At 40.0% G+C, this 17,425-nt stretch overlaps 2 protein-coding genes across 2 annotated transcripts; both read right to left on the bottom strand.

Moving 5' to 3' along the window:
- Positions 1-801: 801 nt before the first annotated feature.
- On the bottom strand, positions 802-8,495 carry ARPC5 (actin related protein 2/3 complex subunit 5). Its single transcript, XM_032226698.1, has 4 exons — positions 8,283-8,495; positions 5,402-5,474; positions 3,201-3,377; positions 802-2,153 (listed from the first exon to the last, which is right to left on the bottom strand). The coding sequence occupies exons 1-4, from the start codon at positions 8,423-8,425 to the stop codon at positions 2,091-2,093; spliced, it is 456 nt and encodes a 151-aa protein (XP_032082589.1). The 5' UTR covers positions 8,426-8,495; the 3' UTR covers positions 802-2,090.
- A 5,176-nt stretch (positions 8,496-13,671) lies between these two features.
- APOBEC4 (apolipoprotein B mRNA editing enzyme catalytic polypeptide like 4) lies at positions 13,672-14,748 on the bottom strand. Its single transcript, XM_032226794.1, has one exon. It carries the CDS (start codon positions 14,746-14,748, stop codon positions 13,672-13,674), a length of 1,077 nt encoding a protein of 358 aa, XP_032082685.1.
- Positions 14,749-17,425: the final 2,677 nt, after the last annotated feature.

The following is a 17,425-nucleotide window of genomic DNA, read 5'->3' as shown; positions in this document are numbered from 1 at the left end:
ATTTGTACTTCTGTAACTGTCTGGTTTGGTACAGCTACACACCCCAACAGTTAAAGACTGCAGAAACAATTGCAACCAGGCTGTCTTCCATAGAAGACCTGCACATTGTGCGAGTTGGAAGGAAAGCTGAGTAGATATTCAGAGATGGTGGTCATTAGATCCCACAGATTAGGCCTCCTCCGGATTCCATCAGCTAGCCAGTGTTGACTGTCGACCACCCGGAGGAGGGCCTTCTCCGTGGCTGCTCCGGCCCCTCTGGAACGATCTCCTCGTGGAGATTCGGACCCTCACCACCCTTCAGGCTTTCCGCAAAGCCGCCAAGACCTGGCTGTTCTGGCAGGCCTGGGGCTGATGAGTTCCCAGCCCCACTCGAATTGTTGCGACTGTTGAGGAGTTTTTAAAATTTGTTTTTTTGTATTGTGTTGTTGTCTTGTTTTGTTTTCTTGTATTCCCCCCTTTCCCTATTGGTTTGTCAGCTGCCCTGAGTCCCTTTGGGAATAGGGCGGCATACAAGTTTAATAAACCATAACCATTAGGCTCCTCTCCAGCCTATAAAAAGACTGCTTGTGCACACGCCCCTCTTTGCAGAAGTCAACGCAGGAACTAATGTTGGAGAACATTATTGTGAGCCTGGCAGGCTGGATTGCTGCCACGGCTTGTCTGTGCCAGTTTGCTGCCAAGGACCTGTCTGTCTGTTTATTAAATGCCGTAGCTTATCTTTGGCTCGGAGTGTGTGTGTTGGTGTGGGACGAGGGGGGTCAGAACACATTAGTAACAGGCAACAAAACCACACTTTGAAAATTAATATTTAACAGCGACCATTTTATTATTTTTCATTTTACAAAAAAAGCAGATATAAAAATGAGCAAAATCTTCCCTAATTCCATTAAGTGTAAATGGAATACACTAGCAAGCTTTGCTCCAAAGTCACATTCAAGCTGCTTTCATTCTGGAATGCTCTACATCTTTTAGGAAACTCATGCCTTACTGTGTTATAGGTGATTTCTTTTTCCCCTCCTTGATAAACATCATCTTACTTAATACAACTTGGAACAGAACCATAAGAGCAAATTTCAAGATCCCCTAGGCCACAGTACCTGAATACTGATCAAGGAATGCCTGCATTTTCACAGACAGCTATACATTAAATTGCTAGGGGGACAATGCCGACTTAGCATCCCTGTGTGACATTTCTCTCATTGCTCCAGTATAATGTATAGAATCCGTGGTCCCACATTCTGGTATCATGACGGATTTTTATGTTAATTGCACATTTTATGAGTTATGTACACAGGAAAACAGTATCAGAGAGTGGTGCAAGAGGTAAATTGGTAGTTAGAAATTAAGGAAAAATCTCATCCCAAAGTAAAGTTCTTTGCCAGCAGCCCCCGTCAAATGCAATGTGTAGTTTTGCCCTAATCCTTCTTTACACATCTTACATTATCAAGAAGCAACTGTTAAACTGAATTCCCCCAAATGATCTGTTCCTTTCCTTAAATAATTCATTGCAACAGAAAGCGATTGTAATGAATTCATTACAAATGGTTGCATTCAATTGTTATAAAAACATTTACACAACAATGCATAAACCTTTCCATAAATCTTTGCCAGGTGGCATAAGTTTTACCGTTTGATTTTTTTTTAAAAAAGCATCCTGCCCACCCCACCCCCATATTTTAAAAAGCGATCCCACCTGCGACAGATTAAATGGAATGCTGCTTGGCTAGCTAAGGAATTTAAAATATTGATGTCAATCCCTGCTCGGAAGATCTATCTGAAGAGGGAAAGGCAGTGTCTTGTCATGATTTTCTGAAAATGTAACTCCCAATGCAAAAATTTGCATTTTGTTATTAAAATCCACTGTAGGCATCTTCTTAAAAACAAATTTTCATTTTTTTTTTACATTTATCCAACATTTCACAAAAAGTTTGATATGTCTAGTAAGCCACAGATTATGAAAAAGCAAAAAAGGCAAGCCGAGACAGACAGATACTACCCACAGGGCAGTGATGGCAATCGGTTTCTTTTTTTTTTTTTTTGGTCTTGTACCCAGCATTTCCCACACCCGTGGCAGATTTTTTTCGCTGGACTTAAACTGTTTTCCTGGCAGTTAAGACGCGGACAATGGAACCTACACCTCCAGCAGCAAGAGCCTGCAAAAGAGAAAAACCATACGCACAGAATGAACTTAATTGTGGATGTTTAGGAAAAATGTAAAACAAAGAGGTTTAGAAAATTAGAAATACCAGAATTCCACACAAGAAATCTATTATCATGTTGGGGTGGAGGTGGGGGAGAGGTGCTACACAAACAGCTTGCATTACAATACAAATCACTGGCAGAATTGTGTTCCCTTGGTTTGTATTTGCAGCTAAATCTCTTGCTATAATGTACACTGCCTTAGTTCCCTGTCTAAATTGCTAGTTGGAAATATGCCAGCAAAATTTAAAGAGCACAGACGCATGCTCTATGGATTGATTGAAAAGTTTATTTTACTTTCTTTAGATAGCAGTTCCTGTCCCTTTTATTCAAAACATTCTTAGTGTCTTGCAAATGAATATGATGATATTTAACAATTGGGGGGGGGGGGGGAGAAGCATTTCCGTTCTCCTTGAATTCCCCCTCTCCTTCACTTTCTAAAAGCTGAAAATTAATTATCTGTAATAAATGTACATTCTTTTACATTTCTTTTCAATGGTAATCTAGGACTGTTCCTGATTGGACATTATTTTCCAGCCTATGTACATTTTTTTTTTAAAACAGCTCTCCAACTCTTACATGTATTTTCTTTCTGAAATTCTGGGCACCTGTCTTTCTAGTTCTTCTATGTGACCTGTGTTTGTTTGTGTGTGTGTGTGTGTGTGTGTGTGTGTGTGTGTGTGTCTGTCTGTCTGTCTGTCTGTCTTCTGCTTAACATTGGAAAAACGGAATTTGAATATGTGAGTTTGGAAATGAGGTTTTCATCTCATTGTTCTAAGTACTCACATTATAAGACATTGTCATGTCTTCGTTCTGTTACTTCAGATTTCCCTAAAGTGTGTGTGCGCGCAATGTCCATTTATCCAATGTTGATCAGAAGTCTTTCTGAATACAAAGAAGCTGAAAATATCAACTAAAGAATATCAACTTACCAACTAAAGAAAGTAGTTTAGGGAGCTCATTAATAATAAAAAAGAAATCTGTCATCTGTGTTAACGTACCTTTTCATGCCACTGCAGCAAGACGGCGCTGCTGTTATCAGAGGGATTCTCAAAACCTTTGTAGATATATTTCATTAATAGATCAACTCCATTTTTATCCAAAGATTGCACAGCTTTTTCAATATCATTGGCTTTGAAAGAGATGAGCACTTTCAGGACAATGCTCTCTGCACGATCCTGGAGACAGACAGACAAAGAGTTATACAGAAGACATCAAAAGCTGACTCTTTCTGGAGATGTAGATTACAAACCAGTACACATTTATTTTAAAATAAGATACACTGAGCTCAAACACAGAAATCCATTAAGATATACTATTAATGCTTATCCTAAGATGTGAAATATATTCAATAAGCAACAAGCAAAAATATGGTTTATTAGTGCAGAAATAACTAATATTTAGGAATCATTCAAGAACATCTATTGCTAGATTTCTGATTATGATATGTGGATGGCAGAAAAAGAAATAAAGGCAATGGTCTATTAAACCACATCCCAAATTAGACCATTGCAATAATTTAATATAACAATATGATTCTCTTTCAAGCAACACTTCTTTGTAGTAGGTATTACTTTTGTGATAGATATCATTATTTAATTCTATGTACTAATTTCATTTTTAGTGCCGTTCTGGCGGAATATGTCCTTGAATCTGTCATTTGATCTGATTTAGGAGTATGGCCTATAAGTCCCATTGAAATCAATAATACAGACTTTCACTAAGTACTTATAGGATTGCAGTATGAAATATCATATTCATAGATGGCATACAGGCCAGAGAGGGCCTTCCTTCTTTAAGATAGGCCCTGCAGCAAGAATTGGAAAGCAGTTATTTCCTACTTCTGAGAAGAAAAGGCAATGAACAGTGCAATAACGTTTATATTTCCAAACTGGAAGCATATATTTATCATGCAATACATTCACTGCACTTAGTTATGGCACTTTCATTTTTAATGTGCTATTAGTATAAATTAATTATAATGCCAAAAAACGTTCACATCCCCACTGAAAGTACTGACAGCATCATCACCCTTTCTTGTGTAATTCTAGGAAAATGACACATTCAATTCAAAATTCATATTAGTGCCATTTATATCAGCAAGACTACGATCCCTCCACATATCAGTATCGACTCAGAAAGCTGAAAGATATTTTTAAATGAAGCAAAACAAGCTTAAAGAATACCAGACTAATTTAAAGCTATTTAAATATATTTAAATTTAATAAAGATATCTAAAGATAAAAATACAGAACCTCAACACACAATTAAGGAACAGACAAACGAGAAACGATATCTGTTCCCTGCTCATGCTAAAATATTTTTTTTTAAATCATGTTAGATTAAGTCGGATTCAAGTAGACTTATAGCAATAGCAATATAGCAGTAGACTTATATACCGCTTCATAGGGCTTTCAGCCCTCTCTAAGCGGTTTACAGAGAGTCAGCATATTGCCCCCAACAATCTGGGTCCTCATTTTACCCACCTCGGAAGGATGGAAGGCTGAGTCAACCCTGAGCCGGTGAGATTTGAACCGCTGAACTGCTGATCTAGCAGTAGCCTGCAGTGCTGCATTTAACTACTGCGCCACCTTGGCTCATACAATACTTAATTGTATACTTAAGTCTCTTAAAAGACTTAATACAGGTGGTCCACTTACAACCATTCTTTTAGAGTTACAACTATGCCAAAAGGGACTTACAACTGGTCCTCACACTTACAACTGCAGCAGCATCCCTGCAGTCCGTATGGTTTATATTTTATATAAAACTGTGATCTGCATAATCAGCAACCATTGTGCATTTACAAAAGTTGCAAGCATCCCATGATCGCCATTCTCAACCTTCCCAGCCAGCTTCTTAACAAAGTCAATGGGGAAAGTGGAAAGGAAGATTGCAGCCTCAAGGTTTGGTCGCATGATGTCTCATTAATGTAAAAAGGTCATATAATCGGCTGTGGTAATGTGATGCTTCACTTAATGATCGTACTGTTTAACAACTCATTTTCTAGTTACTATTGTGCTTTTAAATCAAGGATTACTTCATTAAATCTGCTTGTTATTTGGTTTCTTAAAATTCAGGCTGCAAAACCACAACTCAACCATGTTTTCTTTAAATGCTTTACGAAAAATATTCTGAACTGCAGAATTTGTTTTGCCAATGGCTATTTTTGTAGTTTAAAAAAAATATCCAGTTACCATACCTTTACAGCCTGACTCTTGGTATTAATTGGAGGATTCTTCAGAGCTGCCTGCAAAGCTGCCATCATGTTTCCTGTGAAGAGCAGTTAAGGCAAACTTGCCAGTCTTTAGAATCAATGTTATTGCTAATAATACATCACATTTCAAGTATTAGAAGTGCTTCAGACATATTAACTGGAATTTTTGTTAAGAGCCATGTCAGGTGAGCGATTTACAAGAGTTTTCTAGAAAATGTAAAATCCTGTTCCAATTCCTGCACAAATTATATTAATTTCCTAAAAAAATATTATCATTTCACACTCAAGGCAAGCCAACATTACTTGTCAGCAATCATGAATTGCATTTTTATTTATTGGAAAGGCAGAAGATAAATATAACCCATTATCTTATATTTATTATTAAAAACTTCATGCTACAGGAAGAAACAAGGTGCACCCACAATCGCTCTACATGGGGCTGCCCTTGAAGAGTGTTCGAAGACTTTAGCTAGTCCAGAATGCAGCCGCGCGAGCGATTGTGGGTGCACCTAGGTACACCCATGTTACACCTATCCTCCGCCAACTGCACTGACTGCCCATTGGTCTCCGGACACGCTTCAAGGTGCTAGTCGTTACTTATAAAGCCCTGCATGGCATCGGACCTGGGTACCTGAGAGACCGCCTCCTGCCAATTACCTCCCAAAGACCGATTCGATCGCACAGACTAGACCTTCTCCGGATCCCATCTGCCAGCCAATGTCGGCTGGCGACCCCCCAGGGGAGGGCCTTCTCTGTTGCTGCTCCGGCCCTCTGGAACGAGCTCCCCGTGGAGATCCGGACCCTTACTACCCCTCCCGGCCTTCCGTAAAACTATTAAGTCCTGGCTGTTCCGGCAGGCTGGGGGCTGTTGAAGTATCCAGCCCCACTTCAATTGTGAATGTTGCTGTATTTTTAAATTGTTGTATTTTGTTGTATTGTCTTATTTATCCCCTCTCCCTGTTTTATTGTAAGCCGCCCGGAGTCCTTCGGGAGTGGGCGGCATACAAAACCAATAAAACTAAAACTAACTAAACGAATTAATAGAAAAGCAGCTCACCAAATGCTTTTTTGTGAATTTGTGGCTTCTGGTTCAAATCTCAAGTTGATATATTTTGAAAAATGTCCCACTAAATGTCCCATTCTAAAAGCAACATTAATTTATCATCATATCTTTAGGCAAGTGTCTCTGAACAATTAAACAATCAGCAGTATATTACTGAGATGTCAACACAAAATTTGGCATCTTATCAGTCAGTTTTCAACTGAAAATCCACAGTGCAACAAGATCCATAGATCTGATCTAGCAAAATACCACTGAACTGCAACGCAGCTATTAAACAATGAAACATGCTGATACAAGAATACATTTTTCCAATACCTTTTGTTACCTAGACTTGTGAAATCATATAATATGCACAAACATAAGAATAGTTACTAGTATAATTAAAAACTAGCTTTAGTAAGCAAAGAAAATAACTGAACAAGAGACACAAAATGAGAACCATTCATTTCAAATAACATGTCAATGGGTTCTATTTCTACATATACTTGTAACTTATAGAATTAAGAAGCACTGTAAGTGTAAACTGTTTCTATAAAAAGAAAACCCCTGCAGAAGCCATATACTTCCTTTTCTGAGAAGAGGAAATGGGAAGACTATAATCAAGGCTCTTCTCAATTTTATTACCTTAAATCTATTTAATGTGTGCAAAAGCAACTTCCAACAAAATCCAAAGGTAATAATTTGAGATCAGGTTTGAAAATTCATGTCATATTAAGCAATTAATCTTTTCTCAAGCAGTAGGGAAACTTATTAGAAAACTGAAAGCAAAATTCCACACAAATATTTACGCAAACATATCTACATTATTTAAAAAGGGCGATGCTTCCAAATAACAGCATGATTTTTCATTTTAAAAAGTCAAGAGTCAGAAATTACTTCCGTATTTCTTGGGAGGATATCAGAAACAGCCCACATCTAATTTGAATTACTGTAACCTTATTTACACTAAACCTGTAGTTAAAATTAGATGCTGTAGTAGTATAAAACAAAGTAACAGCTTTTTTTGACTTTCTAATCATAGCTTTCTTTTCTTCTTTGAAAAACCTATGACGATGATGAACCAAAAACATTTGCAGGCAGTTGAAGTTGGGTTAAAATAACGCACTGCTCTAACACAGGGGCAGCATCTCCAGATGCAATAATAGGCAGAGTATCCAAAAGATTTTGCAGGCTTCTTTACTTTTGCAAGTCAAAACAGTGTACTCTTTTTAAGTAGCCTCTAAATTAAAAGCTCCAAGCGTCCATCTTTGCTCGGTTAATTCATAGGTTAATTCATAATTCACATTGCAATTTAGATAGGGGGCGAACGAACTTTTCAAGTCCCATTTTGAGAGTTCGGACTTCAGAAACAAAACCGAAATATATTAAAATGAGGAACTCTTATTTTAAAAAAGAAAAAAAAAACACCCCAACTATTACAGTGACACTATTGGGGCATCCTCAACAGGGCTGCAAAAACCCGGACGGTCCCTGGAGGGCAGCAAAGACCCGTTTCTGCGCTCCTTTGCTGCTCTCCAGAGGCTTTGCTTGCACAGGGGTCGGTAGACGTGGTGGTCGCAGCAACCCAGGACGCCTGCAGCTTCCTGCCCACCCACCTTTCTCAGTGAGCTGGTCCACTTTACATAACAAAGACTTCTACCCTTCAGCTCCAGAGTGATGGGATTAAGGCGTGATAATCATTGGCCCTTTTATCCAACTGACCACATGGCATCTGAGAACTGGGGAGGGCTCTCGGGCTCCTTCGCGGGGGGGGGGGGTAACCCCGCCGAGAACGACGCGCCCCGCCTGCCCGCCGAAGGATATTGCCTCAGGCACGAGTCCACCTCGCCCTCGTCCGGCCCCACCTGCCCATCCCCGCCGTCCTCCTCGTCCACGAACTTGTTCTCGTCGTACTCGTCCACGTCGACGCGGCGGAAGCGCGCGGAGGAGACCGTGTGCTTCGCCATCGCCGCCTTCCACCTCCGAACAAGAAGCGGCACCACCTTCCCCACACACCCAAACCGGAAAACGGAAGTTAGTGGGACCGCGCGTGCGCAAGCAACGCCCCGCCTGGGGCCCCTTTCTCGCCTTGTACGGCAAGCGGAGAACGGCAATTTTAAGGAGGGTTGGCCTTTTTTTCCCCCCCTTCCGGCCGCTCTTATTGGTTACTCGTTTACTATTTTTTTTCCCCTCCTTAGCAGTTGCGCACGCGCGCAGTACCGATTTGGGTTGTTGGGGGGGGGAGGAAACAGTACTGGGCGCGCCCTTTGACAGCAAGCCATTTCAACCCCCCCGCCCTGATAAGGCTCCCTGCGGCACATGCGCAAAGCTGTTGGGCGGGGTCGTGGGCGCGCGCGCGCCTTGGTTACCGTGGCGCGATGGAAAGGGAGGGAGTTGGTCGGTTTCCATAGAAACTGCATCCGAGATGGCGGATGTCCAGCTACAGGGCCTGCTCTAAAGCAGTGTTTTTCAACCTTGGCAACTTTAAGCCCTGTGGACTTCAACTCCCAGAATCCCCCAGCCAGCTGGCTGGGGAATTCTGGGAGTTGAAGTCCACAGGACTTAAAGTCGCCAAGGTTGAAAAACACTGCTCTAAAGATAGATTTTTTTTAGATATCGCTGCTCTTCAATGCAAACCTCAGATTATAATTCCTGGAATACCCCCCCACCCCCCCCACCCCCAATATTTGTAAAACTATTGCTAGGGTTCACGTGCTACCTGTCATAGAGTTATAGTTCAGTGGAAGATGGTGAAAATCTAATTTTATTGTAAGGACAGCAGAAAGGCTGCCACAGTTGCAATAGGAAAACTTAACAGCTTCCTTGAGTGATGGAACTTCGCAGCATGTCTTATTTCTTTTGTAACAACATCCTTTCATGTTATACATTGGGGGGGAGAGAAGTTACCTTATAACACCCCCCCCCCAATTACTTGTCAAAAGTATGCTGCTGTCTCACAGATTCATAATTATCAATACTGGTGTAGGAAGTTATCACCCAGCCCCTCTCCCAGAAAAAAAAATGAAATATCCTAGGAAATATTGAAAAGGCGGAATATTTCTCTGGATGTGAAAAGGGAAGAAACATGTTTTAAGAGACAGAATAGCTGCCTGCAGCTTCCTGTCCATTCCCACTTTGTCAATGGGCCATTAAAGCCTGAGCTGGTCCACTTTACATAATAAAGAGTTCTACCCTTCAACTCCAGAGTGATGGGATTAAGGCATGATAATATTGGCCTTTTACCCAATTGACCACATGGTGCCTGAGAACTCAACCAAACCTGGATTCAAAACGCAGCCTAGAGAGTTGTCCCTTCGGGGAAAAGGGCGGCATAGAAATATAATAAATTCAATTCAATTCCTTCATGGGCCCATGGGAGTCTGAACAACCGATCAGAATACAAGCTGAAGATCAAAGGCCAGAGAGGACATAAAACCAGGGACTCAACTTCTCTTCTCCCTTTTCCTTCTCTTCTTCTCCACCAACATTGAAGCATGCGATCACCTTTTCTGTTCAGGACTCAAGCCATGTGGTCCTGTCCACCATTAAAACCATCTTTCCAAGCAGTCTCCGTGTCTCCAGTGTCTTTTCCCCCACTTGGAGCTGAACCCAGAAGGACATTTCTTCCAACACTGGTTACAAAAATTAAAATATTAAACATTTTTTTAAAAGCTGCTATGCTGTTGTACAAGTGAAAAACAACACTACAGAGTCCTCAATGTACATCATTAGCAGCATTTGAAGTTATGACGGCACTGTGAAAAGCGACTTGTAACTTAGTCCTTACACTTCTAATCGGCCCGGCATCCCCAATGTCACATATTCAGAATTCAGGCGCTTAGCAACCGAAACATTTATTAACAATGGTTTGCAGCATCCCCGGTTTGTCATTTGCGACCTTCCTAGCCGTCTTCGGAGAAGCAAAGTCAAGTAGATAAATCAGATTCGCTTAAGAACTGCATTATTCATTTTAACAGCTGTAGTGTGATAAGCTTAACAACCTTGTCACACACAAAAAAAGAGATAATAAAATAGGGCATGACTCACTTAACTGCCCTGCTTAGCAAGCCAGTTAGCAATGGAAATTCTGGTACTGTTGCAGAAAATGACAGGCTTTAGACTTCTCAGGATACAGGAAAAGTTTATTTGGCAGCCAGGTTAAGAAAGCTAGCGAAATGGCTAGCCATTGCAAATTCTGAACCACCTTCATCATGGAAGCACGCGTTCTTATACATTCTCAAAAGCATTGCAACACTTAACTCATTTCTTAGTGGTTACTTTGAGGAGAAAACCTTATAAGGAGATGAGGGTCTTACTTCTCCTTTTGCTTCAGGTATGGCTTACGTGTTATTAACGAACTTTAATTGAACTTTGTGGTTTGGACTTTTGACATAGGTTTTGGCATAGGGATGTTGGCTAGAACATCTTGTGGTTAGTGAATGGTAACACTTCCTTTAAGCAAACTTCTAACTGTCCCTGTTATTCTATGTCGCCATTCTTATATTTTTTTTAATCCATATTTATTCTACTTTAGTACTGTTGTAAGAAATGTCCTTCTGGGTTCAGCTCCAAGTGGGGAAAAAGACACTGGAGACACGGAGGCTGCTTGGAAAGATGGTTTTAATGGTGGACAGGACCACATGGCTTGAGCCCTGAACAGAAAAGGTGATCACATGCTTCAATGTTGGTGGAGAAGAAGAGAAGGGCTGAGGGAGGGGCTTGCTAGGCTTTTTATAACCTGTTCAGTCCCACCTCTCTGTTTCCTGTTCCTGTGTATGTATTCTGATTGGTTGTCAGACTCCCATGGTGCCATGCAGGGGGCTACTCCCTAGGCTGTGATGAGTTCTCAGATGCCTTGTGGTCAGTTGAGTATATTATCATGCCTTTCTGTAGCTGCTGGTGAAGTCTTTATTATGTAAAGTGGGCTAGCCTGGCCATCTCAATGGCCCATTAACTGGGGATGGGCAGGAAGCGGCAGGCAACTATTCTGTCTTTTAAAACATGTTTCTTTCTTTTCACATCCAGAGAAATATTCTGCCTTTTCAATATTTCCTAGGATATTTCATTTTTCTGGGAGAGGGCTGGATGATAACTTCCCACAGTACCAATTATGTTTGTATGTCAAAGACTACCTGTTTTTTGGGAACTGAGGACTCTTCGCTCAGTAAAACCTGGGCTGTATCGGAGGGAAGCAGCAGAAACTTTGCTCGCGACAAAAGTTTTCCTTGGCATAGATTAACTTCTTGGCCACATCTTCCCTAAGCATCTAGTGACCTGTATCCTAGGAAGCTGGGGACCAAGCCAGTTTTTCCACAACAGTCTTCAACAAAAACACAGAAGTCATCCAAACTCTGCAGGAGGTAATTCACCAATGTTCAGTGTGGGGAAAATCCTAAAGAAATGCTGTTGAATCTCTTGAGCAGTAATAATAGGCTTTTTCACATATTTTTTCATGATTGGCCATCTTAGTTCAATGGCAGAGGATCCTGATGAAGTGTTCCCTCATTACGTTTTATTATTGCTATTAAAAATGTACACATGCATGTCTTTTTCACCAAATCATTCTGGTTGTAATCTGCCATTTTTAAAAAAAGAAAAGCAAAAATATACAGTGATTGAAGGGGATAACAAATGGATTAAATTTAATTGAACATATAAATAAATTGAGGGTGTAGGATTTTGTATGATTTAAGAGCAGAGACATTCCCTCTATTTAAATTACTGGTTTATCCCTTCCTAAATTATGATAACTTGAACGATTTAGCAAATTTAAAATATTGTAACATCTTAAAAAAGATAATTTCCCTCCCAATGTTTGTTAGAGTAGAGGTTTTTATGTATTGGATTAAACTTAACCAAACATAAATTGGCCTATTTTCTAAAGTTCAATGCATTTATGAAAAGACACTAATTTAAGACAAGCATGATTGCTAGTTTCACTGAAATTTTATTTAATCCATTTCTCAGTTGTCTTTCATTATGATCAAGATTAGTTCACAGCACAATGATGGAACAGTCTACCAGAGCAAAGAATAACTTATAAAAATACTTTTAAGGGAAAAGTGGTTAAGCTATCATTATGCTTTAATTCATATGGTTTGTGGATCAGTCTCATGGAACTTGATGGGCTTTTCTGCTGCTTGCAGAGCAGACATCTGTTGCCAAAATTTGTTTCAAGCAGGAACTTCCCCTCATTTTCTTTATTTCTGACCTAGAACGTTTGTATGGATTTCAGTTTTACAGGAACTTTCCCAAGCCGTTTTATAAGTTAACACTGATTAGCAGAAGCTAGAAAGCCATTTTACTGGCGCATTCTTGATCACTCAAAAATGCATTTTGAAAAATAATTATGTGAGTTTATGTAGGAATATGCCATGCACAATGTTTTTTTCCCCCACAAAGATGTTTAGTTTTGAATTGTTTCTTTATTGCAAACAGAAAACAGAAAGCAATAGAAAAATATATTACTCAGTTCATAATCATTTATAGCAGTGCTACAAAGATGGCAAATTTACAACGCATATTAAAAAAACACTTGAGCCATATTATTTTTTTCCTGTCTTATCCCCCCCCTTTTTTTTGAGAGTTGCCCTTACCTCATTTATGTTTTTATCCTAATTCTGCCCATTTTATTTTAATGCACCCATTAATATAACATCAAATGGCATCTGGCCTGAAAGAAATTTTCTATTGACACTGAAAACAGAAAGGAAGCGGTGACAGTTGCCTGGACCAAAAGTGAAAGTTTTTTTCCCAAGCAGAATTCTCATAGGCAAACTTAATTGAAAGTAAGAATGTTACAAGATTGCACCACACGAACTCTTCTCTTTAGAATAAAAATAAATATTTGTACAAAAGGAACTTTTCATAGCTTTGTTACGATATGGTGAGGTTGATTTCTCAGAATTTTTTTGAGGGGGAAGGGGATCTATACTCTGATTTTAGGTAAATAGTCATTTAAAAATTCTTATCAGTTTGAGAAACAACCTTCATATTGCTTTGCTGTTGTTACTGAAATGAATCCGATGGAAAAAACCAAAAGATTGCTTTCTCATCTTCTCTTAAGCTGCTGGTAGTTGATACTCCATGCCTTTTTCCAAAATATAGAAATTACATATGGGGGGGGGGGGAAATGTTCATGTTCTTCTCCATACGCTTAACATACTGCTGTATCTATTCCTTCCTATGAATTGCCCAGCCCTGCATTCCAAGTTTATATGAGGTGAATGTAATCCTTTTTCTTCCTATAACCGTCGAGCTCTGCAAAAATGTTTGAAAATTGTTCAGGAATGTTTTCTCCCCTGTGAAGAAATCTTTCCTTTGGTATTAATTTGCTTAATGGCTCATTTAGCACGTTTACGTGTCTGACAATGTTTCTCGGTTTTTTGTATAAAGGTGGCAAAGCATTAACAGGAGGTGTGAAATGAAATGGTGGCATTCCCATTGGAGGCCATCTGCTACGTGTCACTTCTGCTGGGTAGTTTGAAGCGGATAAGTAATAGTTTTGCAAACTTGGCGCATCACTTGAAGTTCCGTAAATTGGCTGAGACAAGGTGTTAACAAAAGGCGATTTCATTCCTGTTATACTACGAATTTGTGTTGCGTTTTCTTTATCAGCCAGGGTTCTTACAGGCAAAATTGGGTGGTAGAATCTTGCTTGTGGCATAGAACTGACAAAATTAGAGAGAAGGGAATGCCAAAGTCCACCACAGAGGGGATTCAGTGTCACCCGGGGCCACATACTAGCAAGGCTCTGCAAGGCTTCACAATTCCAGGTGGACACTGGGAAATCCTCCTCTGTGTGATACAGCTGTGAGAAATAAATGCAGAGCGTGATGTCTTGATGCTTCATTAAGAAACTATAAATTTTGCTTACGCAGCCATGCTCAGCCTCATTACAAGGGGAATAATTTGAATAAAGAATCATATATGCAATGTTCCCCCAATTGTGCGCCACTGAGTCTAGATAACCATCCGTTTCAAACAGCATGGATTCTGGATGGATGTTGTATTCTTCACAGTTTGTAACTTGGCCCTTTTGAATTAATTTACCTGATACGTGTCTCAACTCATAAAAGAGAAGGTGTTTATTTTGGCAACCCGTTGGCCCGTATGGGAATCCGAAAGCCTTTTGAAATTCTGGATAGGGAACTCGTGCTTCTTCCCCTGTTTGTATGTGATAAGGACATTTGGCACAGTTTTGGCTCATTGTTAGCCAGTAATACGGTTTCACTATTGTACCTCTTTGTGCTAGGTATTCTTGGCAAAATGGTATTGTTTCTAGGTCCATTACGTGTGAGAACCTTGAAAGCTGACAGTCCTGAAACACAGAGAAGAAATTTCTTAGCAGTTATTCCCCAGTTTATTTAGAAGTTTTGAAATTAAAATCACGTCTACATTGCAAATTCAAACCAAACATATATTGAACTCTGTATGAGAAGGAGCTAAGAACAGCTTCTGTTTTTATATTAAGAGCCGAGGTGGCGCAGTGGTTAGGGTGCAGTACTGCAGGCCACTTCAGCTGACTGTTATCTGCAGTTCGGTGGTTCTAATCTCACCGGCTCAAGGTTGACTCAGCCTTCCATCCTTCCGAGGTGGGTGAAATGAGGACCCAGACTGTGGGGGCGATATGCTGACTCTGTGAACCGCTTAGAGAGGGATGAAAGCCCTATGAAGCGGTATATAAGTCTAACTGCTATTGCTATTAATGAAGGGGTTGTTAGAGAACCCTAGACTCGCTATGTAATTGACCATTTCTATGGAACTTAAGAAATATAAATGACTATATTTTGTATTTTAACATGTATCCCGGAGCTGCAAGGCGTTTCACATTTGTGTACAAAACATTGGTTTGGACCAGGTGGCAAAAACATAGCAGCCACTTAAAAGTCTTTAAATCAGCTGTGTACTTATACAGCATAGTACACCTGTCCAAATATATCTATCCCAATAAAACTCCAAAAAAAAAAATCACCTTGAATTTTATCAGCCTATTCTGGCTATAATGTTATTCTTTAAAATGGTTAGATTTGGGTTTGAATGTGAGACTGTTATGTCAATAGAAAAGGAAGGATTTTCCCCCCCAATCATTTCACCAGCTGTGGCCTTTAAGAGGCATTTGTATTCTGTGTAAAGTCTGTGGGTATTTCTGCTCCCTCCTTGTGTTACATCTTTGGGTATACATGCAAACTGGAAAGCACAGGATGGTTTATTTATTGTGGAATCCTTGGTGCCCTCTGAGCTTGGTTTTTTGCTTGCAGATCAGAGGTGGGTTCCTACCAGTTAACACCTATTCGGTAGAACCGGTTCGTCAAATCTACCGAACCGGTTAGAAGAGGTTCCACCAGTGGACCCGGAAAGCAGGCCACACCTACAGAAGAGCTTCCAAAATTTTTTGAAACCCACCACTGGGAGGGTGTGTAATGTCCCGCAGTTATCTACTCATTAATAATGATCTAGTAATATTTCCTTATACATTTTAGGGACCTTTCCTTACATAATTGGTGTTTTCTTTCATACTTCTGAATTTCTAATTTCTGTTTCCGTTAGTTGGCAATTGCTAAAACCAATCCCACGTGAAAAAGTATTCAAAGCCTTCTGGATTTTAATTGTCAATTTATTTATTCCTGCACATTGTAATATTTATTCATTTACATATCTCTGTTTTTCCACTGTTGTGCAAACACAATTCCAGCAGCTGTTAACATGTGTAAAATTAAATATATATTATACTCCCTTTCAAATAGCCAACAAAATATTTCTGGTTTTAATTCCATATCTTGCTTTACGATTGCTTCTAACCACTAACTTCTGAATAGCTACTTGGACCGATCTAAGTACTAATTCATAATTTCATATCCGGTCACATGGGCGGCAAGCCACTCCCATCCGGTCACCTCTGCTGTAATGGTATGTAGGAAAGATCCTGGGAGATAGGGCAAAGAGCTAAGGAACAATGAGATAGAGAGAACATATCCCACAGCTAGATAGTGGATGGGGCAAGAGCTCAAAAGAGACACCTACGGTAGTTTCTTGAACTGTAAAGGAGATGGCAAGAGAATTGTATTTTGGATTTATAAGATTTTGTTAATGTAGGTTTACAATAGAATTAGATTATCTATTCAGATTCCCAGTCTGGTCAATTTACTAAGGCTGACATACCGTATGGTTCCAATACTTTGTTATCAGCATAGCACTAACATGTCTCCAGATAATAGATTAAGATTTCCATCTCCACCTCAACCCACAGAGCATATATAAAACAGTGTATCATCAGCAAACTGATTGCATCAGAACCCAGTCGGATGAATTATCTTTTCTAGCATTTTTGTGCAGATGTTGAATAGCAGGTATCAAGCCATAATGGTGACTCTCAAACAAAGCTAGATTCCTAGTCTTGTTGTCAGGTTTACTGCTAGGAAAAAGAATCCTAGAAACAGAATATGTATATGTATATGCTTTATCCCCATTTATTGATGAGTATATTAAAGTGGGGGCTCTTTAATGCCTTTGATCATATATATTCCTGTTCCTTGATACATAAGAGATGTTGCTAAATGTTCTGACCCCCTCTCGTTCCACACCAAAACACACTCCGAGCCAGAGATAAATTACGGCATTTAATTGACAGACAGACAGGTCCTTGGCAGGAAACAGGCACAGACAAGCTTGGGTAGCAATAAACACAGATAAGGCTTGGCAGCAATCCAGCCTGCCAAGTTCATAACAATGTTCTCCAACATTAGTTCCTGCGTTGACTTCTGCAAGAGGGGTGTGTGCACAAGCAGTCCTTTTTATAGTCTGGAGAGGAGCCTAATGACCACCAGCTGAGTGCAATTATCTCCCGTAATTGCGTAATTGTTCCTGACGCCTAGTAGCTCTTTGATGCCGGGCATCCAGGAACAACTCACTACTGGTTTCCGGCTCACTCTCCCTTGTCTCCTCCCCACTGGTCCAAGGCTCAGGTG

The sequence above is a fragment of the Thamnophis elegans genome, chromosome 11 (assembly GCF_009769535.1).
Source record: "Thamnophis elegans isolate rThaEle1 chromosome 11, rThaEle1.pri, whole genome shotgun sequence".
Classification (NCBI taxonomy): Eukaryota; Metazoa; Chordata; class Lepidosauria; order Squamata; family Colubridae; genus Thamnophis; species Thamnophis elegans.
The sequence above is the reverse complement of the archived record's forward strand: the minus strand, read 5'-3'. Positions and strand labels throughout refer to the sequence as shown.